We start from the raw sequence: 14,256 nt of genomic DNA, 5'->3' as shown, positions 1-14,256 counted from the left end.
AGTGGGCAAGACCTACACAGTTGGGGCTGGGGTCCCTCAGACCCTCCACTCCACATGGGGATACTCCCGGGGGCGGGCTGGGGAGGAGGTGCCTGTCTCCAGCAGAAGGAAGCTGGGAAGTCGCCTGTTCTGAAGGCTTCGAGGCAGAGCCCAAAGTCCACGCCAGGCTGAAAGGGAGCCAAAGGCCTCTGCCCACAGCAGCCCCTTCCGCCGGCCCAGGGCTCCCTCAGGGCTCCGCAGCTGTGGGTGGCTGAGTCTGAAGCGGTCTTCTCCCACCGCTGCCCCAGACTGTTCCCCTGTTGCTCACTGGTTGCCCAGCCCTGAGCCCAGACTCAGAGCTAGGCAAACCAAGAGCCCACCAGGGTCAGAAATACCAAGGCCTCCACCTACCCACCCTGGCTGCCCCCTGCCCAGCCTACCCCTGCCTCCCACCTCAGGGGCAAGCTTGGATCCTGGCAGCCCAGGCCGACTCAGCCCACCCAGTGATGGGGTTGGGGGCGGCCGGGGCATTTTGCGGGAGGGACAAGATGGGTGGGTGGCAGGAAGCCCTGGACCTGGGCCATAGGGAAGGAGGCCCTGGTCCCAGGAGTGGCCTTTGGGCCTAAAGAGCTTTGCTAGGCAGCAGGATGGGGGCAGGACGGGAGGTCTGCTTGGTCCCAGCTCCACATGAATGGGAGCCACGAGCCTAGACAGTAGACTGGCCAAGTAGGGGGACCTGGGGGACACACCACCTGCAGACCTGCATGCAGGCAGCTATGGACGAGGGACTCAGGTGGCCGGCCGTCAGCAGCAGCCGTCAGGTCTGGGGAGACACAGCTCCCAACTCAAGGGAAAAGCCAGAAGTTTAAGTGGAATCACCCTGTTCTGGGGAGTTTTGAAAAATGAGCTTCAGGCTGGGTGTGGTGGCTCATGCCTGTAATCTCAGCACTTTAGGAGGCCAAGGCAGGCAGATCATGAGGTCAGGAGTTCAAGACCACCCTGGCCAACATGGCAAAACCCCATCTCTACTAAAAATACAAGCATTAGCCCGGCGTGGTGGCGTACATCTGTAATGCCACCTACTTGGGAGGCTGAGGCAGGAGAATTGCTTGAACCCAGGAGGTAGAGGTTGCAGTGAGCCAAAATTGTGTCACTGCACTCCAGCCTGGGCAACAGAGCGAGACTATCTCAAAAAAGAAAAAAAGAGCTTCATTGACAGCTAATTTACATACATCCAAATATGCCCACTTTTGAGGTAACTCAGTGAGTTCTGACAAAAGCGTACACCTTTGTAACCACTTGCATCACTCTAAAGGGTTCTTTGGTCAGTCCCCTCCACCCCCACCCCCCCCCCCGGCAGTCACCAGCACCATAGCTTTTTGGGCTCTAGAACCACACAGAAACGGCCACTCCAGCTGCCATCCTCAGTGCCTGGCTATTTGCCATGCAGATTCATTCCCTCCTTGCCCAGAAGCACCCATGTGATGGCAGCCAACAGAAGTGTCTGAGCCACCAAGGCAGGGGAGTGCCCCAGGCCCTGCCTCTTGCTATCTCCTGGGCTGCTCCCCAAACTCCTGCCCTGATCTCAGCGCCACTGGTTTGGAGTCTCAGTTCCCCCACGAGGTGAAAAGCCACAGGGAGCCCCGTGGCCCCCAGGACCAGGAAGGGAGCAGCCACCCTTTACCTAGACTAGGCCGGGGTGCTGCCAGAAGCCCCTTCCCAGCTGCCTTCCAGATGGTGGCTCTGGGTGAACCTCTCAACTGCTCAGCGACTTTCTGTGATGACTGGTCTCTCACTGAGGTCACTGAGGTGACAATGGTCTGGGCCTGGGATGGTTCCTGGTCTCCGTGGTCACTGGAGAACCACTTTCCCTTCCTGAGACCCCCGGGAGCAGGCAGGACACAGTGGCCATGCAGGGGTGACACAAACCAGGCTCCTGGAGGCACCACCTGCGCCCTGGGACCTCCACACTCCCCAGGCTGCACCTGGAGGTCCCGTACCCAGATGCCCTTGGAACTGGGCAGCATCCACAAACTGTGCACCCCCAAGGTCAGATTCAGTGGGGGACACAGGAGCCCAGTTCTGTGAAGGATGCATGCAGGGTCCTCACACACTTCTCACTCAAAAGGGAAAACCCAGAGGCCCCAGTATTATTCCTTCCCCGACCTGTGCACATCTTACCTAAAACCGCCCAGCTGGTTGTGAGGGGCATTCCCCGCACCTGTGGAGCCCTTCCTGAAAGACACTCCAGACGCCCAGCACAGGGCAGGGTGCAGGGCTCGGTCTCTGAAGCTGAAGGCAGATCACTGTAAAATGGCACCTGCCCCTTGGATTATGGGGTCCGACCCGGAGCAGACCAACTAAGGACACGGTGCTGCTCCCCCAGGTACTTCATAGGATGGGGATGGAGGAATGGGTGCAGGAAGCATGGACATCAGGCCTGGCAGCCCTTAGGTGTGTGCTGGAAGTGTGTCCAAGCCTGCACCTCCTTTCCTGCTGCTCCCAGGGAGAAGGCAGCCTATGGGTGAGCTGGAGGCAGCAGGGCCGGGCGAGCCACATGGGGAGCAGGGAGCCCGCTCCACAGCTGCCTTGTTATGACGCCCTGCTGTCCGCCAGGGGGCGCTGCCAGGGCTGGGATTCCCACAGCCAGGTCAGGAAGAGCCAGCGCGGCAGGTGTCTGGGTGGAGGGCCTCCTCTCACTGGGGATGGACGAGACAGCGGGAAAAACCAGCGAGCAGGCAGACCCAACATGGGCTTATCAGTAAGTTCTCCTCTTGGAGCCTTCTGGAGCTACAAGGCATCGTCCCACTAACTCTGAGAAATGAACCCCTCCTGGGGGCAGGAACAAAGACTTTCCCTGGACCCCCAGTGAAGCCATGTGCGTGCAGCAGCAACTCAGGTTGTAGAGGGGTGGCTACAGCGGCCTCTGCCTGAAACGGCGCTTTCAAAGCCTCAGAAACGAACAGTACAGTCGGTCTTGGAGCCACCAAGTCCAGCAGGGTGTGCCGCACACCTGAGCCACTGGAGAGCAGCAGAGGGCGTCCCTCCAACCCCCAGCCCGCTTCCCCCACCACACTCCCCTACAAAGAATCACAGCACAGCGCTGACTCCGGCTTTCACAACTTTAATAGAATACTCTTAACTATTCTGTACAAATTGAAAACACTGCATCGAGTTACAAATGTGTTCTAAGGTTAGGCTGTGCGGACACGGCCATCCCCGGCTGCCGGAGTGCCATCACCCACTGGAAACCCCACCCGCCAGCCACCAACAGGTCACACCGAAGCCAGGACCCTCAAACAGGATGAATGGTGGGGCCCAGCAATGGGGCTCTTGAGAAAGCAGGACTTGACGCTCATATGCTCAACTGAAACACAGGGCTTCCCAGCCCAGCCCCCAGCTGGAGACGACCACCCGATGCTGGCTCCGGCAGCAGGGCGGTGCCTGCGTCACAAGGACACGCTCGAGTCTTCAGTCCTGGTGGCAGGGAGCAACGTTTCTTCCGCACAGGCCTCACTCCTGCTAGGAAGTGGCACGGTACATCTTCCTGCCCAGGTCACCAAGGTGGTTCAGAAATGGTAAGGACGAGTGACAGCAAAAGGCCACAGTCCTCACAGGTAAGAAGGGTTCAATAAATATGAGGTGACTCGCGGCAGCTCTTGCCCGAGCTGGTGTGCCACAACCCTGACCCACCCCTAAAAAAAGAAAGTCAAGAAGCAATGACCTAAGCAGAACACGCCCTACTCTACACAGCCCTTCGGAGATGATTAGCATACACGCGGCAGACTAAGCGGCTGCAAACAGCCAGTGGGTTTCTTCAAATAAAAGGGAAGAATTCAGTCCAACTGCAGGAGTGGTAGGAGAGGTTCTAGATCCCTGGAATCGCATCACCAGACTCGGCCCTTTTTGCCAAGTGACCCCCACCCCACCCCATGTGGTCTATGGAGCCCCCCAGAGGGAAAGGCCCAGGCAAGTCCAGGGCTACAGGCACCAAGGCTGCTGAGGGTGCCGGATGAAACCTCCTATTTCTGAAATGCATTTCAGTTGCCACTGTACAAGTTAAGCAAAATAATAAGGAAAAAGGAAAAGTGAAAGTGAAAATCATGCACTTGAAAACGAGTTAGATGGAGCAAGCGCTGCCGACGGGCTGGTGCAGCGGCGAGGACCGAGGCCCCGCCCACAGGCCTGGCGTCCCCACAGTCTGCCAGGCGCCCGCCTCCGCTTCCTACTGCTGCTTGCACTCCGCCGGCTGGCTGGGTTCCTTCTGTCAACGAAAGAGAAGACAAGGCTTGTAGAGAGCAAAGCCGGCGCCGTTCACCAATTAGCTCCCATCAACAACGAAAACCAAGACTGAATGAGTTCTTTCTCATTGAAACAAATGGTTACTGCAAATATACTTTCAAATAAAAGTGACAGGAACAAAGCTAACTCTATTCCTGCCAAGTCAAAGCAGGGCTGCCTTTCTTGTTTTTAAAGATATGCCCGTGAGGCACTCAAATTCGTGGTGTGTTCAGCGGGAGGGTTTTGAGGCCCCTTAGGGTGGTGGAGCTTCAGGGGGCTGCCCATAAAAGGGCTGGGAAGCAGCCGCCCGCCCCCAAAGCACAGTGTGCTCAGCATGGCAGCTCACCCAGAAAGGCCGCCGCGAGGCCACCCCTCCTGGTGTCAACAGTCCTCATCTCTCAGGTGCACGTGTCAGGGAGGGCTGGACCCTTGGCGCTCAAGGGAAGCAAACCTCTCCTCTAGCGGTTTCCTGCTCTGGACTAGCCGGGAGGGCCCTGGCAGATCCATCCTCCGGTGCACCAACAAATAACGAGCTGCCCCTCCCAAGAGCTGCACCTGTCACTCACCCTCCCAACAGTCTCACCGAGGGGGAATGCTATCCTTCCAGTGACGGCATCCGGGAAGGATGGATCCTTCCAGAGGAATGGATTAAAACTCCAATATTATCTAACACAGATCTCGCACCCCTTAAACCACATCCAGCAACTCCATGAATTTGTGTGGAGGCCAAAAATAGCCTATGAAATACATCACGATCTTGACAATGCTTCTGAGCTAGTAACTTTAGGAATCTGTAACCCATGATTTCTGGCTGAGATTACGAATTGCTCCAGATTTAATCCAGTATGCCTATGGAACCTAAGAACATTCACTGTATGGGGCAAAAAAGGCCCCTGGGTTCACTAACTGTCCTCTTCCACGCTGTAAGCTGAGGCTACAGTTCATTTTTTGGGAAATCCCACTTAAGGGATGACAAAAGAAATGTATAAGGGATGCATAAAACCAGTCAATAACCCTGAACCCTGGTCCAAGCTCCCAATCTCGGCCACCCCACAGGCTGCCCAAGAGCCCAGCCAAGAGGAGGAGGCTGACCAAAAACCCTAGCCAAAAGGATGCCAACTGAGACCTGCCAATCTGAGATTCGAGGGTAAACTGAAACTGGCCCAATGTAGTGGCCAAGGGCACGGAGCCACTGGCTTTAAGAGCGTGGGGGATGCAGGGTGCCCTGGGCAGGTGCACTGAGGGGAGGAGTGGGACACAAGCAGCGTGCCACCACCAAGGGACTGGCCTAGAAAATGGGAGGTCAATAAAGAAGCTGTGTGGGGCCAGGGAGGACTGAGGCTGGTCACAGGATGACAGAGACTCCACCTTTATGGACATTTAAGTTATACAAATACAACGTCATATCATACACAGGATTTTATAATTTATCCTACCACGGATTGAGCATCCCAAATCCCAAATCCGAGATACTCCAAAATTTGGAACTCTGAGTGCCAACAAGACAAAGAAAATGCCCACAGGAGGATTCTGGATTTGGAATGCTCAACCAGAAATAAATATAAATTATCCTAAGTTGTAAATATTGTAATAAGTATTTTCAACCATGAGAATGTAGTTTCTATTTGTCCTAAATAAAACCAATAGCCGGGAATGGTGGCTCATGCCTGTAATCCCAGCACTTTGGGAAGCCGAGGTGGGTGGATCACGAGGTTAGGAGTTCGAGACCAGCCTGACCAACATGGCGAAACCCCATCTCTACTAAAACTATAAAAATTAGCTGGATGTGATGGTGCACGCCTGTACTCCCAGCTACTTGGGGAAGCTGAGGCAGGATAATTGCTTGAACCTGGGAGGCGGAGGCTGCAGTGAGCTGAGATGGCACCACTGCACTCCAGCCTGGGCAACAGAGCAAGACAATGTCTCAAAAAAAATACGAAAAAACAAAACCAAATATCCTGGGTGATGAAGACTGCTAGAGAGAACAGAGTCTGCATAGAACCCAGAGACCCTCAAGACTGGTGTTCTGACCCAGTGCCTTGCCGGAGGGGAGTAGGCTGGGCACCTGGCTGTGGGAAAAGCTGCTTCCCCTGTGCCTGAGGAAGGACAGCACATGGCCCTCCCCTGCCACGCTTTGGTGCTCACACATGCTGGAGCTTCTGCAAGTGAGTGACAGGAGTTTTAGAACTGACTTTTATAAATGAGACACCAGTTGCTTTTTAGCTTGTGACTACACGTCAAAGGATGACTGCAAATCAACTGAAGCATGCTCTATTTCATGTCACAAGAATTTAATGACAGTTTGGTCATTAATCAATGCTGACCTGATTATCAAGGGAGGGAGAGTTGGCATTTTAAAAGGCACCAACTAATGGGAAAAATCTCGTCTCTCATGGAACCATTTAAAAGGTGGGGTTTTCACAGACCTGAGAAAGGCAGCAAAGACATGCCTCTGAACACACTGGCCCACAACAGCTGCACCGGGGAAGCAGCAGCCCCCAGTGCCCAGAGCTCTACGGCTGAAGAGGCCTCAGTGCCGCAGTCCTGGGGGCTGCTGCTGTCACACCCTGCCCTTCTCTTCCAGGGATGCACGCTGAAACAGAGAGGTGGCAGGCAGCGAGGATTCTCTTCACAATAGCTGGTGGCGTGGGAGGAGTGGGTGGGGGTACAGGTGAAGTAAGAGTGGCTAAGCTCTTCAGACATTCGGGGACAACAGGACTCATGGTAGCTAGACACAATTTTAAACATGCAGGCAAATTCTCAAACCTGGCCCTGGAAAACAAAATCGCTCCACGAGCTGCACGTGCCCTACGTCCTCTCGTAAGCTTCCCATGGAAGCAGCCTACACGAGGAAGGCAGAAGGCGGTGGTGCTCAGACCTCAAGGACACCTGGTCTATGGGACTGCCAGGGTTGTGCTGCCGCTCTGTGACAAGACCTTTAAAAACGGAGTGCCTACTTACCCCAGCATGCAGAGGCCCTGCCACGGCTGTGAGGTTTCTCAGGCACCTCTTGTTCCCACCTCTCTGCTTTCTCCCACTACCTCCCAAGAGTGCCACGAGAGAACGGGTCTTGTCACAGGCAAGAGCCTCTGTCCACTTATGGGCCTGCTGTCAGCCATTCCAGGACAGGGCAGAGCTACAGGGACTGAAGAAAGTGGGGATGGGAGCAGTTCCCAGGCTCACTGACGCTCACTTTCATCTACAACTGGTTCTGGCCTCATTCAGTTAGAGCACTCTGCACCAACCTCACAACAGTACCTTCTGCTGCTGACATCCAAACAGATGCCAGTTCACGTTTTAGATAAAAAATGCTGGCACAGTAACAGCTCAGTCACCCCTTTGTGTACCTATTGGTCTGCACAAGACATGAATTCAAAAAGTATAAATATTCAACAGACACGTGTTGGTAATGACAGTGGGCCTATTTCAACTGCCACAAGGTGTGTTCTGAGCACAGCTCGGACGCCAACCGTGTTACGCTCTCTGCAAAGACTGTTTGCTTATGGTGGTCTATGCATGTCACCCTGCAGGCTGCTGACCATCCAGGCCCCTCTTGCTGGAAAGCAGTACCATCAGCAATGAAAATACCACCCAAGTTACATCTTTGTTACTTAGCAAGAAATACTGGGCTCAGAAAGCGGGGACCAAATCTAGGTCTGGGTTGTTGATTTTAGAAGTACATGTAACACACACTTGTAGAAAACACTGTGCTTTCTAACGCCCTATGTCACACCTATGCCGCAGGGAGTGTGCCTGGACAGCAGCTTCCTCTTTATTCAAAGTCAAAACAATGCATTGCATAAAGTATAGGTCAGAAGTTTGGAAGTTAGGTATGAATGGAATTCCACCTTACCTAGAAACGTATGAATGATTAACAGACAAAAATTACACCTAAATGGGGAAAAAAATTGAAAGGAACGGTCAGCATGAAAGAAAATGAAATGCACAAAATTATACAGGAGGAAATGGCCACAATTTCTCATGATACAAAAGGGCTGTGAGCTGCTGCACTCGGGGTGAGCAGCATCCACACCAGGTCACACCTTCAGAAACACGCAGAAGCATGACTTTCGCTTCTATCAGATGCTCGATACAGAAACCTTCCTTCCTGCCTTGCTTTCGTTTGCCTGTGTAGCCTCTAACACCGCCAATCTCTCTGGAGAGGTGCATGCGACAGGGACAGCAGGCGGGGCCTTACCAGGCCACACATGCCTGGCAGTCTCTGAACTTCACACCATTAGCCTCAACATGTTTTTAGTCCTTTCTAAAAAAAATCTGTCAAAGGCCTCCTGGGTGTTAGTATGTGTAATCCACCGCTGTGTGGTCTCTATAATGGCTGGTGAGAATGCTCCTGTAGAAACCTGGGACGTGAAAGGAGACTGAAGGTTGTCCAAGGTGACAGAACAAACAGGGGGCAGGAAAAGAGAAGTCAAGGCACAGAATACAAGGAGAGGGAGAGACAAGGGCAACAAGCAAGGACAGCGGCAGCTGTGCGCGGAGTCTGAGGCGGTGGCCCTGCCAACTGTCCCCATTCCTTGCTTTACAACTGCAACCTTGAAACATGGCCCAGTAAGCACACGCGGCACTTGGGGCCAGCAGACACCTGCGAAGCAGTGATGGGCAGCATTTATTCACCCAGAGCTGCTCACTGGCCGGCTGATAGCCCTCATCTTCTCTGTCCCCACACTGCAATCCACGCAAGGCAGACCCAGGCCTTGGTCTCTGCCGCCCTCGCCGCCCACCAGCATGGTGCTGAGCACAAGCATACTTTCAGCACAGAGTCCTCTCACATCAACAGGCCAACCTTTAGAAGATGAACATTTCCATGAGCATATTCCCAGAACAGCATTTATAAGGCACATTTTTAAAAAGTTTTAAAGACTCTTCTCCCATCCCTTTCCCTCAAGGAACCACTACTGTGAACATGCATTCATGGAAATACCGGGTTTTAACCAACTGAAGACAGAACCAGGTTATCACACCAACAGCATTTAGTGCACACTCCAAAAAACAAAGGTAAAAACAAGCAGAAAACATCTAGTCGGACAGAGACACACTACAAAAACACCAGGTAACGTTAGTATTCCATCAGTCCATAATATACTTAAAGAGGCAGGTGAACTACACATTTCATGTTTTACAAGAGTAAACTCTTATGACAGCTTCAGGATAACATTAAAACAGTTCTGACTCTAAGATGTGTCAAATGGTCAAAGCACCCTGATTTAAGTTACTCTGAGGCCACAAATAAAGATCTAAATTTGCAGGTAAAATTAATGGGCTTGCCTACTCATTTTAAACGCAGTTTTCTTTAGTAAATCTTCCAAATTAGTCTTAAGTTGTCTGAGACAGATGAGCTACCTAAACATACCACCTGGGCACGTGCGGCCCAGGTGGGACCGTACAATGACACCCACAATCCCACTTCTGTTTCTGAACAAAAACAGCCCCAAGGTCCCTTCTCTGCACCATTTCCAAACAGGCACAAATAAAAGTTTATTTATGTTGTCAGCTAAATCATCACCTTACCTTAAAAGAATGAAACATCTGGGAAATAAAAGTTGCTCTACTGAAAGAGTCTGTGTAAATAAGACACAGCTTGAGACAGCTGGAAAAGCTTTCACTGAATACGTACACTCGACACTCAATTTTACACTCAGTATCTGAATAATCATTCCAGTATTTTTCTGACACATTTTAAACTTTCTAATTAAGGAATAATGAATACTGTTAACACTACTGCCTCAAAGTGGGGAACATTTTAAAAAATCTAACCGTGCAGCATAATGAGGAGGTCTGGGTGGCCCCAAAGTTACCAACCTTGGGGTTAATTTCCACATCATCCTCATCTTCTCCCTCCTCGTCACCTTCTAACTCCTGTATTAAAAAAGTGAGAATTAGCTGGAAAGACATTTAAATTCTTGTGGCATTCACTATCCACAAACACAGGAGGGCAATGCGCTGCCTTAGAAGGAAATCAATTACCGCTACCTAGAAGCGACTCACCACTTCCTCTGGACGCTTACAATTATTTCTAGGTATCTTTTTGTTCTCACAGATAACCCTAAAAGAAACACATTTCTGAAAACGTAGATTTTGCTTGTTAAATGATGATTTTCTAAGATACACTTTCTGCAGGGTCAAATACTCTGGAAACTGTCCCAGCATTTGCTATGCATTTCTGCTTAGTGTTTCAACAACACTGCTAGAGTCAAAGGCAGCTTCACCAAAACCGCGTGTAACACAGCCCCGTGCGTCACAATCTTCAAGCAGAGAAAGCCAAAGAAACGACATCAGGGAAGTAAGTAAAGCTGCATAAACCTGCTTCTTACCTCCTCTTCTCCTTCTTCACCTTCTTCAAACTGGAAAAACAGAGAAAAACATTTTTAGGTTTACAAAACATGATAGCAGCCTGCCGGAGACACCAGTCCCATCGAGTGACTGATCCAGCCTAAGAGCAGAAAGTCCAGCCACGCTGCCTGCTGGGCCTCGCCTGGCTGAGGAGCCATTTGCTTGTGAGCACTGCATTTTAAAAGCATGCCAGGAGACTGAAAGTCACGCAAAGCAAGGGACAGGATAGGAAGCTGGTCAGCCAGGGTGTGCACTGGGCACAGCTGGGAACCTGGCACCACAGCTCTGCCCTGGCTGTTCTCACACTGAAGGGCAGGCACAGGAAAAGATTTTTGTAAACTGTTCAATCTGCTTTCTTTAGATTTTTTACAAGGCTGATCTAACCAGGAGCATAGTGTTACTGGATACAGGTATTTGGATTATCATTTTACATCTCACACAAGATGAAAAGAAACCTTAGTAGAAATCTATTAAAACTTGGGCGTTTTTTTTAAATAAGTAAAAACCAAGGTACTCAAAGGCGAACCTCCACCATTAGTCAATTGTCTTGAATCAGTTTCTCCTACATCCAAAGACATCACTGGACTGAAAATCAAGTTTCAAACATGAGACTTACACCACAAGCAAAACCATCTTATCATTACTGGTTGCATCACCGGGGCAGTACAGGAAAATGCAGTTTCATTTCTCCACATTTCCCTTTTGTTGAGCCATACCACGTACTCCTCTGAGCCAACTTCAGTGGAACTCAGAATGATCCTACTGCGGCGGCGTGGCCCAGCCTGAAACAAGAGTTCACTCAGCCTGCACCACGTGGCAGCCGGGATGAGATCTGACCATAGCACTGCACCCTTTCACTATAAGGATCCTAACCGGCCTCAGGCAGGGAAAGATTTAACAGTCTTCCGTTTCAGGTGGTGCTCCAGTGCCTATCCTGAGGCTCTGAGTCCAGCGATTCACCCTTGAGGTGCTGTGCCCACAGGCTCCTTCAGATGCATCTCCTGCCTGGGCAGAGCAGAAGCTGCCATGTACAGGGAGACAAGACCAGGGCTCCCACACTCACTTCCTCCTTCAACAACTTTCTAGTGTTGGGGTGCGGTCTGGAGCGTACCATCATCAAACACTTTTTATGCCAATACTTACTGAATCACTGCGCCGTGCCAGGCGCTATGTGAAGGGCTTACCCAGTAACCAGAGTCTTTCCCATGAGCTCTACTTACAGCCGAGGAAACTGAAGCAAAAAGAGGCGGTGGAGCTACTAAGAGGGAGAATGGTGATGCAAGTCTAAGCCGTCTAATCTGAGCTGACACTCCAGCCTCTAAATGACTGCTCATCAGTAGTACCTATGCTGAACGTACCATGAACGAACACGTATACATTTACCACAAGCCACAGTGCTCACCAGCAGTACAGACACTGCACAGAAGTAAGCAAACAGCACACATGCACATTCAGATCTTTTAAATTGACGGTGTATGATCAAAAATGTATGAGATAAGCTTTCCAATGTGTAGCCACTAGCCCTTGGCTCACTATTTCAACCTAATTTAAATGGAATGTTCAGTTCCTCAGTCACAGCAGCCATATTTCAAGTACTCAAGTGGCATACACGGTCAGTCCAACTGCACTGGACCAAAGAGCCAGAGAACAGTTCCATCAAGAGAAGGTTCTACCGGAGAAAGTACCGGTCTAGAATCCATACAACTAAGTCGTGGCAGCTGCTTGAGTGTCCATGTTCTCTGACCTACAATCACCTCCCAGCCTAGGGATGAACAAGCAAGTTGTGTTTCACAAGTTTCACACTGGCCTCTTCTCCCCACGGGTGGAACTCAATACAATGGGAGAAGTGTGAGGAGATGCTGGTGTTTACTGCCACAGGGGGCTAAGGCCCCTGAACACGCCTAAGCTCCTGCTGCCCTGTCTGAAGCCCCGACAGACCAGACCTTCTAAGAAAAGAAACCTAGCACAGCCACAAAACCTAAGAGCTCTACAAGCAACAGAATATCATCTAGAACATACCTCCAGTAACATTCTATAAAACAAAACTTTATTTTCCACAGATCAAGACGACTCCAAGCTACCTGAGCCTTGGCAAGGAGCTTCTAAGCGGTGCTTCGGCTGTGCGCCCACAAGTTCTGACCGTGGAAATGCTGGCTTCCCTCAAGCCCAGAAAGGAAAGTGACATGCAATCTTGTTGTTTGCTTGGAGAATATGGTTTTTTTTTTTTTTTTTTTCCTTTTTACCTAATCAGATAAAGTTCAGGAATTTCTATTTCTTTGGGGTTGATGAGCCATAGGGTGGCATGAGTCCACTGTCAGTAAATGTTTGCAGTGGCAAGACCTCCATGAAAGAGATTTTTCTCATGTTTAGAAGTTCCCTGAAGCTTAGGTTTTTAGAGAACGCTGTGAGTCACTGGCAATCAACTCTGAGACTGCCTCACTTTTCCTGCTGTGTTCCTCAGACTTCTCCTCTTCCAAGTATATGTCCCCCACAACAAGGAGAGCAGCTTGGACTACATATCTGGCTGATGATGTAATAAAAAAATTAGGCACAGGGGTTTCCCAAGCCACAGTTCAGGGCCACACTGCACCAACAGAGGTAAACACCCAGGTGGTAGCTCCCCCCTTCCCCAGCCTCATACATTGTCGTCATCCTCTATGGCCTCCCCAGTGAAGTACAGCACGGCCCGTGGGACTATCCGCTCACGGAAAAAGTGTCCAATTTCAAAATCAGAGGCCAATGTGAATTCAGAATCTTCATCCTAAAGAGAGAAAGCCTACATGTTAACTCATTTAATGGGATAAAAACATTTGCTTCACCACTCTCAGCCAAACCTCAGCCCCTCACTTTTGATTTACTTGACTTAAAACACCAAATTCCTGCACTGCTAGGGGACAGTCACTAGACACTCAAAGTCCCTTTAAAACGACTTTAAGGGCAGTCACAGTGGCTCACGCCTGTAATTCCAGCACTTTGGGAGGCCGAGGTGGGTGGATCACCTGAGGCAAGGAGTTCAAGACCAGCCTGGCCAACACGGTGAAAGGCCATCTCTACTATAAATACAAAAAATGAGCCAGGCGTGGTGGCACATGCCTGTAATCCCAGCTACTTGGGAGGCTGAGGCAGAAGAATTGCTTGAACCCAGTAGGCGGAGGTTGTAGTGAACCAAGATCATGCCACTGCACTCCTGCCTCAGTGACAGAGCAAGACTCCATCTCCCCAAAAAAAAAAAAAAAAAAGCAAACAAACAAAAAAACGACTTTGAAGCAAAACTGGCAGAGAAAGTAGGAAGCTCCTCTACTTGTCCAAGGGTCTCGGCCAGAGTAGGCAGTGTCAGAGCCTCACACGCAGGGAACAGGCAGTATTCAAGGACTACACTTTTGCTACTACCAGCAACATATGAAACACATACTTTTACCCAGATGTGTAATGATTTCAAATTAATCCCAGCGTTTTAAGAAACAGGAAGGGATTTTTTTATTTTTAAGAGACAGGGCATCACTCTATCACACAGGTTGGAGAGCAGTGATGCAATCACAGCTCACTACAGCCTCAAACTCCTGGGCCCCAGCGATCCTGGAACTACACAGTGCATCACCATGCCTAGCTAACTTATTTTTTTATCTTTTGAGACAGGAGTCCTGC

At 50.6% G+C, this 14,256-nt stretch overlaps 1 protein-coding gene and 1 long non-coding RNA gene across 5 annotated transcripts in view; one reads left to right on the top strand and one right to left on the bottom strand.

Annotated features, from left to right (window-relative positions):
- Window positions 1-253: 253 nt before the first annotated feature.
- Window positions 254-13,982, top strand: LOC116543095. Its single transcript, XR_004265469.1, has 3 exons — window positions 254-264; window positions 2,119-2,126; window positions 13,897-13,982. It is a non-coding gene; the product is annotated as an uncharacterized LOC116543095 (long non-coding RNA).
- NAP1L4 (nucleosome assembly protein 1 like 4) overlaps window positions 3,135-14,256 on the bottom strand; it is a 47,725-nt gene continuing 36,603 nt past the window's right edge. For 2 of the 4 annotated variants that reach the window (XM_032268407.1, XM_032268408.1), the window contains exons 12-15: window positions 13,253-13,372; window positions 10,593-10,622; window positions 10,081-10,137; window positions 3,135-4,243 (exon numbers count right to left, since the gene is read on the bottom strand). In XM_032268407.1, coding sequence (XP_032124298.1) covers window positions 4,205-4,243; window positions 10,081-10,137; window positions 10,593-10,622; window positions 13,253-13,372 — 246 coding nt within the window. In that variant the 3' untranslated portion in view covers window positions 3,135-4,204. Of the gene's footprint in view, window positions 4,244-8,113; window positions 8,152-10,080; window positions 10,138-10,592; window positions 10,623-13,252; window positions 13,373-14,256 lie in introns of all 4 variants that reach the window. The other 2 variants (XM_032268409.1, XM_032268410.1) reach the window with 2 other exon arrangements.

This window comes from Sapajus apella, unplaced genomic scaffold, assembly GCF_009761245.1.
Source record: "Sapajus apella isolate SASKATOON/1434 unplaced genomic scaffold, GSC_monkey_1.0 scaffold181, whole genome shotgun sequence".
NCBI lineage: Eukaryota > Metazoa > Chordata > Mammalia > Primates > Cebidae > Sapajus > Sapajus apella.
This window is presented reverse-complemented; position numbering and strand designations above follow the sequence as displayed.